At 34.6% G+C, this 15592-nt stretch overlaps 1 protein-coding gene across 5 annotated transcripts in view; it reads right to left on the bottom strand.

Moving 5' to 3' along the window:
* The window catches only part of Pus10 (pseudouridine synthase 10), a 90580-nt gene that overhangs the window by 20939 nt on the left and 54049 nt on the right, over nucleotides 1-15592 (bottom strand). For all 5 annotated transcript variants that reach the window (XM_078029139.1, XM_040271349.2, XM_013357136.4 and 2 more), the window contains exons 9-12: nucleotides 13270-13334; nucleotides 11726-11811; nucleotides 10318-10443; nucleotides 90-146 (exon numbers count right to left, since the gene is read on the bottom strand). In XM_078029139.1, the coding sequence (XP_077885265.1) occupies nucleotides 90-146; nucleotides 10318-10443; nucleotides 11726-11811; nucleotides 13270-13334 (334 nt within the window). The remainder of the gene's footprint in view (nucleotides 1-89; nucleotides 147-10317; nucleotides 10444-11725; nucleotides 11812-13269; nucleotides 13335-15592) is intronic.

Raw genomic sequence — 15592 nt, 5'->3', positions numbered from 1 at the left:
CTGACTAAGTGACTATGGAAAGCCTGCTGTTTGGGAAGGCTGACCATAGGGAAGTTACTTTTAATCAGGTGATGCTGATGCAATCTTACCATTTCCTAATGTTCTCACATCTACATCTTCTCTTCCAGAGGATGAGAAATTAAAACCTTTGGAAAGCATATCAAGAAAAAAATATCAGAGACATAAAAACCCTGAGACATTCATTTCGAACCTCTAGTAGAAACCCAATTTAAGCTCCTGAACAGTGGTACTAGATAGTTATCATCCCATCTCTAACCCCAATCTCTGTTGAAAATAGTAATGATAATAACAAGCAACACTTATTGAGCACATTTAATATTATTAAATGCCAGGCACCGGGGTAAAAATCATGCACACATTATTATATTTAATCTTTATAACTTTATGAAGTAAGCAGTAAATAAATAAAAAGAACACCAAGCTTTAAAAATTCAGGTAATTTCCCCAAGTCACACAATTAAATTGTAGAGCTAGGTCAAAAACCCATGGGAAAGCCAAACACAGAGCACTATTTGAAGGAAGGCCCCACCACCTTCCTGGTGACCAGCTTATGGTAAAACTTCTATCATCTTTTTTTACTTTCCTTAAAATAAATACATTTATTTAAGAATTAAACTCTAAGAGGTGGCAAGGGGAGGTTTAACTCTTTAAAAAATTCATTTTATAATGAAACCTAGGCTGAAACCATGATAAAACTAGCATACATTCTTCGATTAAGTAGATCATTGTAGACTAAAAGCCATAAATACTGGATGGGGAAATGGTGCTTTTTTTTTTTCAAGATAGAGAGCTGATAAATTATTTAATAAGTTGCTACCAATTTGCTACCAGCACGGAGATCCATTGGCAGGGTTAAGTATGAAACAGGTAATCTGGCACCCATTTCTTAACCACCCAACAATAACTGCATCACCAAAGACATGGCCAGAGGAACTCAGACTTGTACTTAGGGGGACAGAAAGGACCAGTCATCTTTGACCAAGGACTAGGAAAGGTTGGGATGTTTAGTCAAAAAAGTGGTGAAATTTAAGGTCTCTGAACATAGAGGTTGAAGGCTATTATTTATTTATTATTTATTATTATTATTATTTATTATTTATTTTTTGGTTCTTTTTAGCTATACATAAGATTCATTTTGACATAATTATAAAAGCACGAAATATAATTTGTTCTAATTCAGTACTTAGTAGTTCTCCTTTCCTTCTCCTGCTCCATTCCCTCTACTCTACTGATCTTTCCACTCTTTATATATATATTTTAATTTATTGTATATAGATACACATGATGGTAAGTTCACTGTGGTATATTCATATATGTACATAGGAAATTCAGGTCAGATTCATTCTACTGTCTTTCCCTATCCTATCCTTCCTCCCTTCCCCTTCATTCCACTTTGTTTACTCCATCGACCTTTCTTCTCTTTTTCTTTTATCCTCCCCACCTTAATTTGGATTACCTTCCACATATCAGAGAAAACATTATATCTTTGATTTCTGGGGACTGGCTTATTTCACCTAGCATGATAGTTTCCAGTTCCATCCATTTACCAGTAAATGTCACAAAGTCATTCTTATTTATGGCTGAGTAATACTCAATTGTGTATATATACCACAATTTATCTATTCATCTGTTGATGGGTACCAAATTGGCTCCCTAGCTTGGCTATTGTGAATTGTGCTGCTATAAACACTGATGTGGCTACATCACTATAGTATGCTGATTTTAAGTTCTTAATATATACTGAGGAGTGGGATAGCTGGGTCAGGTCATACATTGGTTCCATTCCTAGTTTTCTGAGGAATCTCCATACTGCTTTCCAGAGTGATTGCATTAATTTGCAGTCTCACCAACAATGTATGAGAGTACTTTTCTCCCACATCCTCACCAACATTTATTGTTACTTGTATTCTTGATAATTGCCATTCTAACTAGAGTGAGATGAAATCTCAATATAGTTTTTAAAAAATATTTTTTAAATAATGTTATTGGGGCTGGTGTTATAGCTTAGCGGTAGAGCACCTGCCTCACACACATGAGGCAAGATAGATAAATAAATAGGCAGATAAATAAATAAAGATATTGTGTTCATCTTTAAAAAAATCTTTAAAAAATAATGCTATTGTATTTTTTATGCCTTTATATTACTTATTTATTTTTATGTGGTGCAGAGGATCAAACCCAGTGCCTCACATGTGCTGAACAAGCACTCTACCACTGGGCCACAACCACAGCCCCTAGTATAGTTTTAATTTGCATTTCTCTAATTGCTAGAAATGTTGAACATTTATTCATACATCTGTTGACCACTATATTTCTTCTTTTGAGACGTTTCTCTTTAGTTCCTTTTCCATTTATTGATCGGGCTGTTTTTTGATGTTACGTTTTGAGGGGTTTTGGTTTTTATTGGGGGGGTATATCCTGGATATTAATGCTCTGAGAAACAGGTGGCAAACATTTTTTACAATTCTGTAGGCCCTCTCTTCATGCTTGTTTTCTTTGCTGTGAAGAAGCTTTTTAATTTGATGCCATCTCACTTATTGATTTTTAATTTTACTTCTTGTATTTTAGGAGTTTTGTTAAAGATGTCAGTTACTGAGCTGACATGCTGGATTGTTGGGCCTACATTTTCTTCTAGCAGTTGCAAGTTTTCTGGTCTAACTCTTAAGTCTCTGATCCACTTTGAGCTGACTTCTGTGCAGGGTGAGTGATAAGGGTCTAGTTTCATTCTTCTACATATGGATAATCAATATTCCCAGCACCATTTGTTTAAATGGCTATGTTTTCTCCAACATACGATCTTGGCACTTTTGTCAAGTATCAGATAACTGTAATATATGTGTGTTTGTCTGTATGTCTTCTATTTCATTGATCTTCATGCCTTTTTTGGTGCCAGTACTATGCTGTTTTTGTTACTATAGCTCTGTAGTATCATTTGAGGTTCAATATTGTGATCCCGCCTGCTTGACTTTTCTTACTAAGGATTGCTTTGGCTATTGTGAGTCTCATTTTTCCAAATAAATTTCATAACTGCTTTTTCTAGATCTGTGAACATAAGAATTGCATTGAATCTGTATAGTGCTTTTGGCAGTATGGTCATTTTGACAATATTCATTCTGTCTATCCAAGAACATGGGAGGTCTTTCCATCTTCTAAGGTCTTCTTCAATTTCTTTCTTTAGTGTTCTATAGTTTTCATTGTAGAGGTCCTTCACCTCTTCTGTTAGATTGATTCCCAAATTTATTTGTTTGTTTTTTAAAGACTACTGTGAATGGGATTGTTTTCCTAATTTCTTTTGAGAAGATTCATCATTGGAGTGTAGCAACATGATTTATCATTGAATGTTATTCTTGCGACATTGCTGAATTAATTTATTAGCTCTAGAAGTCTTCTGGTAGAATTTTATGGGTCTTCTAAACATAGGATCATGTAAATAGTAAACACAGATAACTTGAGCTCTTCTGAAAAGAAGGAGAAAACTATTTGAATCCCTTTAATCCCCTTTTATTGCCTGATTGCTCTGTATATAGTTTCAAGGACTATGTTGAAAGTGGGCATCCTTGTCTTGTTCCTGTTTTTAGAGGAAATGCTTTCAGTTTTTTCCTAGAGTAACGTTGCTTTAGGTTTGTCATATAGCCTTCACAATGTTGAAGTAAGTTCCTTCTACCCCTAGTTTTTACAGTGTTTTAAACATAAATGGGTGCTATACTTGGTCAAATGCTTTTTTCTTTTTACATCTATTGAGATAATAATATGATTCTTGTCCTTAAGCCTATTTATGTGGTGAATTACATCTGTACTTGAAACCCACTTGATCATAGTACACTATCTCTTTAGTGTGTTTTTGTAGGTGGTTTTCCAATATTTTATTAAGAATTTTTACATCTATATTTATCAAGGATATTGGCCCGAAGTTTTCTTTCCTTGACATGTTCTTGTCTCTTTTGGTAACAGAGTAATACTGGCTTCGTAAAATAAGTTTGGCAGTGTTCCCTCATTTTCTATTTCATGGAATAATTTGAGGAGGATTGGTATTCTTTTTTAAAAAATATTTATTTTTTAGTTTTAGGTAGACACACAATATCTTTATTTTTTATTTTTTATGTGGTGTTGAGGATCTAACCCAGCGCCCTGCACATACCAGGTGAGCACACTGTTACTTGAGCCACATCCCCAGCCCTGGTATTAATTCTTCTTAATGGTCTAGTAGAACTTGGGCTGAGAATCCATTTGGTCCTGGGCTTTTCTTTGTTGGAAGGCTTTTTTTTTTTTTTTAAGAGAGAGAGAGAGAAAATTTTTAATATTTATTTTTTAGTTTTCAGCGGATACAACATCTTTGTTTGTACGTGGTGCTGAGGATTGAACCCAGGCCACACGCGTGCCAGGCCAGTGCGCTACCGCTTGAGCCACATCCCCAGCCCTGTTGGAAGGCTTTTGATAACATGAAATTGATCTGTTTAAGTTTTCTATGTCCTCATGGTTCAATTTGGGTAGGTCATATGTCTCTAGGAATTTGTCAGTATCCTCAAGATTTTCTAGCTTGTTAGAGTTTAAATTTTCAAAATAGTTTCTGGTGATCCTCTGGATTTCAGTAGCATCTGTGGTAATATTTCCTTTTACATCTTGGATTTTGATAATTTGAGTTTTTCCCTCTGTTTTGGTTAGTTTGGCTAAGGGTTTATCAACTTTAAACTTTCAAAAAAACCAACTGTTTCATTGATCTCTTGTACTTTTAAAATCTCAATTTCATTAATTTTAGCTCTGATTTTAATTACTTCCCCTCTTCTATTTACTTGGGTGTTGGTTTATTCTTCTTTTTCTAAGGCTTTCAGATGTAATATTAGATTATTTATTTGATATCTTTCTATTCTTATAATGTTTGAGTTCAATGCTATGAATTTTCCTTTTAGAACTGCCTTCATACTGTCCTAGAGATTTTGATATGTTGAATCACCTTATTTACCTCTAAGAATTTTTTTGTGTGTGATTTTTTTTCTGCTATCCATTCATCATTCAAAAGTGTATTATCTAACCTCCAAGTATTACAGTAGTTTCTATTTTGTAACCTATTGTTGATTTCTAATTTCATTCCATTATGATCTGATAGAATATAAGGTATTATCTCTGTATTTTTGTATTTGCTAAGATTTGCTTTGTAACTTAAAATATGATCTATTGTAGAAAATGTTCCATGTACTGCTGAGAAGAAAGTGAATTCAGTTGTTGATGTATTAAATATTCTATATCTTTCTGTTAGGTCCATATTATTAATTGTATTTTTTAGTTCTGTAGAGTATTTACTTAGTTTTTAATTGGATGATCTATCCAGTTGTGAGAGAGGTGTGTTAAAGTCACACAGTGTTACTGTATTATGGTCTGTTTGATTCTTCATATGAAGAAGGGTTTTTGTGATGTACATAGATACTCCATTGTTTGGGGCATAAATATTTACAATCATTATATCTTGTTGATGTATTATTTATCCCTTATGCATTATGAAGTAATCTCTGTCTCTTCCGATTAATCTTGGCTTGAAGTCTACTTTATCTGATATAAGACTAGTTAACATTGCTTGTTTAAAATTCCCATGGTATGTTTTTTCCCATCCTTTCACCTTCAGTCTGTGAATGTCTTTGCCTATGAGGTGAGTCTCTTAGAAAGCATACTGTTGGGTCTTGTTTTTTAACCTGCCAGCCTATGTCTTTTAACTGAAAAGTTCAGACCACTTATATTCAATGTTATTATTGAGATTATTTTTTTCCTGCCATTTTATTTCTTACATTTAAATTGCATTTTATTCACTTTAACTGACTACTCTTCTAGTGTAATTCCTCCCTATTCTGATTTTCATTTCTTCTTCATGAAATATTTTATCAAGTATGTTTTATAGTGTAGGCATTCTAGCTCTAAATTCTTTTAGCTTCTGTTTATCATGGAAGGTCTTTATTTCATTTTCAATTCTGAAGCTTAGTTTTTCTAGGTTTAGTATTCTTGGTTGGTATCCATTTTCTTTCAGATCTTGGTATATAGTATCCCAAGCGCTCCTCACTTTTAGTGTCTTTGTTGAGAAATCACTTGAAATCCTCTGAGTTGGGTTATCTGTAAATGTGACCAGTCGTTTTTCTCTTGCAGCTTTAAAATTCTAACCTTATTTTCTGTGTTAGGCATTTTCATTATAATGTGCCTTGAAATTGTTAAAATGGATCTATTGTAATTTTGTATATTTGGAGTCCCATATGCCTCTAGTATTTGAATTTCCATCTCATTCTTAAGGTTTGGAAATTTTTCTGATATTATTTCATTGAAAAGATTGTATATTTCTTTAACTTATATTTCAGAGCTTTACCTACCCCAATGAATTTTTTAATAATATTGTTATAGTTGTAGATCAACATGATACCTTCATTTAATTAATTAATTTATTTTTATGTGGTGTTGAGGATCAAATCTAGGGCTTTACACATGCAAGGCGAGTGCTCTACCACTGAGCCACAACCCTAGCCCTCAACGAATCTTAAATTTGGTCTTTTAATGTTATCCCAGATTTCCTGAATATTTTCATGGTCTAGTAATATCTTTTCTTTATGGTTGACTTTATTTTCAAATCATATACTTTGTCTTCAAGGCCTGGAAATCTATCTTCAAAGTGTTCTAATCAATTTGTGATAATTTCCATAGAATTTTTAATTTGGTTTATTTATTCTTTCATTTCCAGGATTTCCATTTGGTTCTTTTTCAGAATCTTAACCTCTTTATTGAAATGATCATTCACTACCTGTATTTTCCCTCTGACTTCACACCTTATATACTTTATTTTAGCTCATATAACATTTTAACTATGAATTTTTCTGACTTCCTTCACTACCATTTCCTCTACTGCAGAATCAATGGAGTCAGTTGCTAAAGCATTATGGGCTGTTTGGGATGGTTTGTTTCCTTGCTTTTTGGTATTATTTGCATATCTACTCATCTATCATTGCATAGTTCTCACTTTTCCTTTTAAGCAAAGGACTACTTTGCGGGCTTCTTTCTCTTGAGGGTCCATTCACTAGCTTTCAGGGTACTTGGTATTCTCCCTAAGAATCTTCCAGCACTTGAATGGCAAGCAACCTGGGCCTCCTGAGAACAGGAGAGGGACAAGATATGCAGGACTATATCATTTTGATAAGCATTTTCTCTCAGGAAAGATTTTATATGCAAAGTTTTCATGCAAATTTTAGAAAAAGTAAAGCTAATGATAATCTTCTATAAGCCCAGCTTTCAGGAAGTAGAGGCAGGAGGATCTCTTGAATCTAGGCAACATAGGGATACCCTGTCTTTTAAAAAGAAGACAAAAAAAAAAAAACAGAAGCCAGAAGTTTAAAAAGTCCCATGAAAATAACAATGAAGATTAGCCCTCCTTTCTGGGATGTTTAGCTATACAGAAAGTAAGATTTTTTTCTTCCTTTCCCTTTAAAAAATTCCTTTAGCCAGCCAAGGCCAACACCTTTTTGGAAACAGGCTCTGGGCTGTTGTATGTGCCATGTAGCACCTGGTAAAGTGGATTTCTCCTGACCCACAGGACCCAAAGCTGTGTGTTCAACCTGCAGCTTTTTGGATAAGGTCTAGATATCAAAGGCAGGTCTACAATTCAAGCTGCTTCCAAGGCTCAGAATTCTAGGTGACCTGCGGTTTGCTAACACCTGAGGTCAGACCAAGTGGGCATCCTTAAGAGGCATGAGGTCCGGTTCTTTTCTAGGTGAAGAAAGTAGACAGGGAGTAGGATTCTGTATACATGTCAGGGAATCAAGGGGTACACAGCGACTGAATCAGAACTCAAGACTAGCAGGGGTGGAAAGAATGAACAGGACTCAGAGATAAGTCCAACAGTTACTGCTAACTCAGAACGGAAATTATAGATTCATATGTCATCCCATAAAACTTCCCACAAACTCCAACTGATCAAGAAGAAAGGATGTGTAGAAAGCTAGGCTCTTGAGAAGGCCAGAGAAGCATTAAATCCAGAACAAAGGAGAAGTATATATATTATAGTTTTTTGAAAATGTTTCAAAATTGAGAACTAAGAAAATACTGTTGGACTCTAAGACTGGGAGAAACTTGTACAGATAAACCCTGAAACTTTATTAGTGTACAATCAGAAATAATAGCTAACAAAAAAGGAAAGGGAGCCACTGCCTTAAGTATTAAAAAATACATACTAAAACTTAGTTGAGCTTTCTAAACTCACATTATACCTTGCTTTATCCCCCTAATTCTGTGGGTTTTGTCTTCTGCTCAAAGGAAAGAAAGTTAAAAAAAAATCAACAGCAAAAATGATCAGGAGCTATAAATAGTTCAACTAATCTGTAATGGCCTTCATAACCAGGGACAGACAGACAAGACTGAAAGATAGGCAGAAGCCAGCTAATGAAGGCCTTGGAACATTAAGTTAAATAGTTTGAAACTAAGCTTTATCTTAAAGCTCATCACTGACCAGTTTTCAGCAGGGAGCTGACATGACAAATATTTATTCAATAAGTAAAGTAATAAGTATAGTACTGGGGAAAACTTAGACTCTGAATTTAAGAGCATGTCAAAATTTATTACTCATTACCTAGGGAATTAGCAAGCAGATAATGGCACATGCCAGTTGGAAGTGAAGGAACAAGTTTGTATATCCCACCTAGGAGTAAGAACTATCATGTGAATAGCTAGGGTGCCCCATGTAATACCAGTTTAATTCATAGAACTGTAAAACTTAGGGTTACAACAATTAGAATCATCTTTTCAGATATGAACCATTAATCAGAAATAACAGGTAATATAGCTTAGAAATTGATTAATTTAGAAAACTGATGCTATTAATCAGGGATTTCAAACAACAAGGTTTTATCCCCTAACGAGGAGCCATCAGCACAGAGGTCCAGAGGTCTGCTTTTTCTCATATGGCTCTTAATAAAGTTCTTCAACACTCTGAACACACAATTCGCTTTATTTTCAGTCTGGGGGTAATAGTTCCTCCTTCAAATAGAAAATGACAACAAATCACCTTCATAAAAACTGAGGGAGGAAAGCACAGCTGTTTCAGAGCTCTCCAACAGCCCTAAGGATGACAAAGGTTTCCTTGGGACCTAAGTAATTAGAACTGAAGATTTCTTAAATCTTTTTACAGAAAGGGAATAAGGTAGCTCTCAAAAGTGTTGAAGACATTTAATGCTAAGCTTTATTTTCATTTTTCATTCCTTTGTAAATCTTATGAGATAACCAGTTGTAAATATTAAATTAATAAATAAAAGCTTATGGCAATAGCCCAGAGTTTTTTACTCCTAAGATTTTGGAAAATATTAGATTGCTGGGATACTTTCTTCTCCATTCAGTAAAAAAATTCTTAAAGAGCCTTAAAAAAAAAGGAAGGTGCCCAACCGACCTGACAAGCAACAAATTATAAGAAGGATATGGTTTGAAATACTTCATTTTCTTCTTAACAAATTAGAGCTAGAAGGGACAACTGTACCTTATCTAGATCATCTGCCTTCCTTCTCAAAGCACACTCTTCTTAAGATTTTTCAGAGAGAAAAACAGATATCTAGCTGGTTCCTGATAAAAAGGTCTTCTACTCAGGCTAGGAGCCCCATTCTAAAAAGTTACAGTCTAAAAAGTGACATAACTCATTGCCTGCAGTTTTTCCTGACATGTAACATGATTTCCTGTGATTGAAATCTTACTCCTTGTTCTCTTATCTAACCCCAGGGTGAAATCACAGGACTTCATGCTGCCTTTGACCTGACAGACTTGTTGAGACAAGGATAACATAAGCATAACAGGATCTGACACATTCCACACACTCTAGGTACATTAATATTTAAGAAATTAAAACAATACACTGCCATGAAGTCCTTGTAAAATGGCTACTGTTGATCTGTTTTCTCAAGGCCTCAACTTCATCCCAACATACTTTATAGGTTAATATAGAAGCCAGATATTTGCCAATGACAACTCTTGAACAAGCACTGGATGTGGAAGCTGTGTTTTAATTTCCTCATATTCCCCAAAAGAAGCTAAGGCTAAGGTATGCTGAGGCCAGGGCTTAACTGCATTCATTGAAAAGTAGTTTCATCTGTTTTGAGTTTCCCAGAAGGGAGCAGTGATTTTGAGAAGGAAGACCCCTGGACATAAAACAATCCCTGTTTATGGGAAGCCCAGAGTCAAGAGGACCAGATCCAGTAATGATAAATAAAATTTAGAAATCTTTCCTGCCGCTCCCAAGAAATCTATTCATAAATAACAATGTGTTTAAAATAATAATATCATAACACTTACTCTCTGCTTTGAATACTGTCAGCAGATGATCTGAAATTAATTCTTCCACTGAAGATTCCAGCTTCCTTTCTCCATCAATTATCCAAGGAGTTTGTGGTAGATTCCTGGAATATTTATTGTATCTCCCTGCCAAAGAAATATCAGGTAGCCTCAATGGAACAGTGTGATGAACACAATAGGATAAAGAGAAGCAACAACTACTTACTGTGTGCCAATATTCTAGGTACTATGATGCAGAACAAGGCCTAGCCTTTAACTAATTCACTTGTTTTCCATGTATTGGGGAGCCAGCACATAGAAATGAAGATAATTAAAAATATTTAAAGTAACAATAGAATAGATGGCTAAAGACATGATATCAATGGTGTATTAAGTAAGTTTGAAAGGAATGCTCAATATATTTTATAATATGACTGGCTGATTGAACAAGTTATATAATATGGTACATACCAAGGATCATTAAGAAAATAAAAATTATTGCTTTTATATGTGCTAATAATACTTTCAAAGTAATAGTCACTAGTGACAACATATTCCAAAGAACTCAAATATAGGAAATTTTGAAGTTTTTCTAAGTTAAAACAAAAAACAAAACACCCCAACAGACTATGACTCACTGTTTTATGAATAAAGCTATACTAAGCCGGTAGATTTTACTGCCCTAGGGCAGGCTAAGAGCAATTTCATTTCACCTATTACTATGAAGGAGCTATAACTGACTGACTTTCCCTTTTTCTCTCTTTCGTTCTTCCTTTTTTCACAGTACTGGAGATGTAACCCAGGGGTACTCTAACACTGAGCTACATCTGCAGTCCTTTCTATTTTTTATTTTGAGACAGGATCTCACTAAGTTGCCCAGGTAGGCCTTGAATTTGTGATCCTCCTGCCTTAGCCTCCTGAGTATGTGGGAATACAGGTGTGAATCATTGAAGCAGTTAAAACTGTCTGCTATCTAACCACTCGGGAAAGTCAATATAACAATTATTTTTTCAGGTGAAAGCCAAGTGTTTGGTCATTTTGACATAATAATATCATTTTTTTCAAGTTTGCTTTCCATGTTATAAATATCTTCAGTGCTATAGTCTTTGATCACTTTGGGTCTTCACATCTGTCCATATTTCTACCCACCTATGATGTAAACTACTAAAACCTGGAAAGTTGTCACTTCCATTTGGCATAACATTTGAAATAACAGCTCTCCTAAGGATTTTTTTAAACTATATTCCCTAAGAATCTTTAGGACAGCCCACAGAATCTAAAAAAAAGTGTTACATATCAAAAAAGTAAACTAACCAGAACATCATAACAACAATAAAAATAAAACAGAAAAGGAGTCAACTGAGTTGTTCAGAAAGGACAACAGTCAGTAGGTTGACGTTATACATATATTCTAGACAAAATATTTTACCAGCCACAAAAACAGCACCATGAGCACATTCAATTTCAAGAACAGTGCAAACAGCCTTTGGTGAGTTTGGAGGACAAGGAAACTGCCTGTAAAACAAAACAAATTTTACAGCTACTATTTTCCAGACATGATATTGAATTACAAAACTAAGATGAATCAGCATTGTCTGAGACACAAACAGAACCTGAGGTTCTCAAGGACTATACACCTCTCCCTAACTTTTAGTTTTGAAACAATAAATTTATTTTAGGCCTCTGGAGTAACACTTTTAATTTATGAGAGTGGCACTAAGTTTATGAGAGCTCTGATGCTACCTTTTATGCTCAAGAGGTCTCATTTTCCCAAATGAATTTCACAGCCTTAAGATTTGGGGATGGGGGAATCCATATCTATGAAGTGGAAGCCTCTCCAGGCTCTTCAATCATTTTGCTCTCCCTATCACTTGCTGCTGGCTTACCTACATGATACTCAGTTATTTGGGTAAAGCTAATATGCAGTAAGTGGTCCCACTTACGAAGTGCATCCCATACCTGTGGGAAATAAGTCCCAACTGTCAGGGAGGGCGCTTGACCACTTTTCCTTTTACTTTCTTCTCATTCCAAATACGACCTTGGGAATTAGATTACGTGGGGGGGGGGGGTGTGGTTGACACAGTCCTCTTAGCTAAGAAACTTTAAACCTACTGAGGACAGACAGGAAAAAACAACATATAGCTTTATTCTCTATCCATCATCTAGAAATTTGCAAGTTCAAAACTGGAAACTACCTGTAAATAACTAGATATAGATTTAACCCCAAATGCATGGTTTGGAAATTTCCTGTGTATAAAGTAAAATTTACTCTCTAAAATTTAATAAAAATATTTTCCATTCTGAGACTCTGTCAGAGATATAAAACCCTCCTTATAATATCATTGCTTAAAATGTATTCAAGTATCTTCTGAAAGAATAACCACAATAATATTTTATTTATAAATATACTGAGAATTATAATGTAAGGTTTATTGTATTTTAGCATATTTTAACAATTTATATTTTAGAAGAAGGCACTGATTTCCAAAGAGCTGGTTGACTTGCCTAAGATTTCAACTGGGGAAACAGAGTGGACTTGATTAAAATCAAGTTTCCTGACTTCCTAGCCAGTGCTATTCCCATTACAAGTAAGAAAATTCCCCAGTCTTCTCCCTCCTCTGCAGATGGGCCAAGCTAGGACATATAGGATTAGTTAAGTAATAGAAATGGCACTGGGCCTGAGGTCCACCCTCTGTTACCCAGTTGAAAACATAAGCAAGTCAATTCCTCTTCGGATCTCAATATCCTCTTCTAAAATATAAAGAAGTTAGACTTCACTCATAATTTAAATATTAGCTTAACAAACATGTACTGAACACCACTACATGCCAGTTACTATATCAGGAACTGGGTATATAAGGATGACTAAAATGCAGTCCTGGTCCCTGAAATACATCCAGTCTTGTCTTGGAGATAATCTGAATTATCTTTAACATTCCCTTTATTCTAAAATTCCATGATACTTCTACTTACTTGCGGAAATCCTCTTCTTTTATCTTATTCAAAGCTTTCATAACTGCCATTCTAGTGAATATCGACTATACAGGGTAAAAGGAAAATTAAAAGACATTTTATTACCTAGACAAAAAAAAAATCAGAGCTGAAACACAGAACACAGTTGGAGAAATAATGTCATTTTACACACATAAAGGGGAAAATACTTACTATTTTCAAGAAAATAAGTAAAACTTAAGCAGTCATAATGTCAGTTCTGAAACTGGTATACCTCTACTCTTTCTCTTCAATTTGATCTATTTCTGCACTACAAGGCAGACCAACAAAACATGTGTTTTTGATGGCACTATCTCACTCCTCTCAAAATATGGCATTCTTCAAATATAAAAATGACAACATTGTAGGAAATGTGCTTGATTTTTTCCCCCCAAACCTCAATTCCATTTGCTAATCTCAAGGTATTGAATCAACATGGTAAAGCTCCAGGTGTGCCATGATATAAGAAAAGTAATGAGGGACTGGGGTTGTGGCTCAGTGGTAGAGCACTTGCCTACCATGTGTGAGGCACAGGGTTTGATCCTTAGTACTACATAAAAATAGACAAAGGTATTCTAACCATCTACAACTAAAAAAAAAAAAAAAAAAAAGATTAGATTGTTTCCCCCTAAAAAAAGAAAAGTAAGGAGACAATGCTTTAGACTTAGTCTGCATTTCTAATTATTTCCATACACAGTATTTGACAAAAGTTATTAACTTCATCCCCCAGTTCTAAATAAGCCAATTAGTAGTCAAATCAAGAAGAAAGACCCAGATATCTTTGAAAATAAACATATTCTTTTTAACAACTACCAAACAAAATGGATGTTAGTAAAATTGTAGGAATGCTTAATTGTAAAATACCAGCTAAGTAATGGGAGCATGAAAGATTGCCCCAACAGCATGTCATGCTATCTTATTCTGGCATAATATGAACTAAAAGAATACGATAACTAATTTGTTCACTGACATGAAAATCAGCTAACATTAGACAACAAAGGAGAGCCTGAATAAAATATCCTTTTTGTGAATGTGGCCTGAAATATCTACGAAGGTTGAGTATCTCTAATCTGAAAATCTAAATTCCAGGTTAGGGATGCCTAACCAGTAAAGTATACACAAATATTCTGAAATTCAAACAATTTCCAAATCTGAAACATTCATGAACTAAGCACTGTTGAATAAGGTACACTCAATCTATATTAATTTATGATTATCCTAATAAATAAAATAACTTAGCTTGGATTAGATTTTTTTAAAACTAATTTCTGGAAAGTATGTATTAGACAAAAGTTTGGGACACTGCTGATACTTGCCATGGATTTTCCCTGATGGTGCAATTTGGTGGATTAAAAACTGAAAGCTGTATTTCCCCAAATGGTTAATATTAATATCATTGAAATACTGGTTCTAAATTTAAGGAACCAGTGGAACAACCCAGACGCAGGCACAAATATGGATATGTATGTGCAATGACTTCACAGATGAAGGCAAAGGTGCTAAGAATTGAAAAAACTAAATGTAGCAAATGAACTCGATCCTCCTGCCTTAGCCTCCCAAGTTGCTAGGATTACAGGCATGCACCACTGCGCCCAGCCAAGCTCCTACTGTTTGTACAGTACTATAGCTACAAAAAGATAACCCTTGTTTAAAAGATTAGAACCATTTTCTGATATAATAAAAGGGTGCTACAAAATCCAAATAAATAGTACACAAATTCTTCAATATGTAATTGGCTTCCAATTTTGTCTTGCAGGTAAAATAAGTAACTGTACATTTATAGAAAATTACTATAGGGGCTGGAGTTGTGGTTCAGTGATGGAGCACTTGCTTAGCAAGTGTGAGGCTATGGGTTCGATCCTCAGCACCATGTAAAAATCAATACATAAAATAAAGGTATTGTGTTCATCTACAACTTAAAAAAAATTTTAAAGAAAATTACCTTAAAGTTAAAGGATTTTTTACTTTACAACAGTAGCTACCAGTATTATCAATAACTTTGTATTTACATAGTGAAGATAACTATAAGCCTACAAATGCATTAAGAAAAATGTAAAGATTCTAAAACAAGCAGAAACTGGAAGCACATTTAAGTACTTAATACTTTTAGGTATTTGCTGACTGTTCCAAGAGACATCATTAACATTCTAATTGCTCCTCTGAGTCTTCTTTTTTTCTTTTTCCTAAATTTGAACCATTTTTTATTACAAGATTAGGTAATGTTGCCAGGTGTGGTGGCACATGCCTATAAATCCCAGCAGCTCAGGAAGCTGAGGGCAGGAGGATTTCGAGTTCAAAGCCAGCC

Source organism: Ictidomys tridecemlineatus, chromosome 12 (assembly GCF_052094955.1).
Source record: "Ictidomys tridecemlineatus isolate mIctTri1 chromosome 12, mIctTri1.hap1, whole genome shotgun sequence".
Lineage (NCBI taxonomy): Eukaryota > Metazoa > Chordata > Mammalia > Rodentia > Sciuridae > Ictidomys > Ictidomys tridecemlineatus.
Note: the sequence above shows the minus strand (reverse complement) of the source record. Positions and strands in the feature narration are given on the sequence as shown.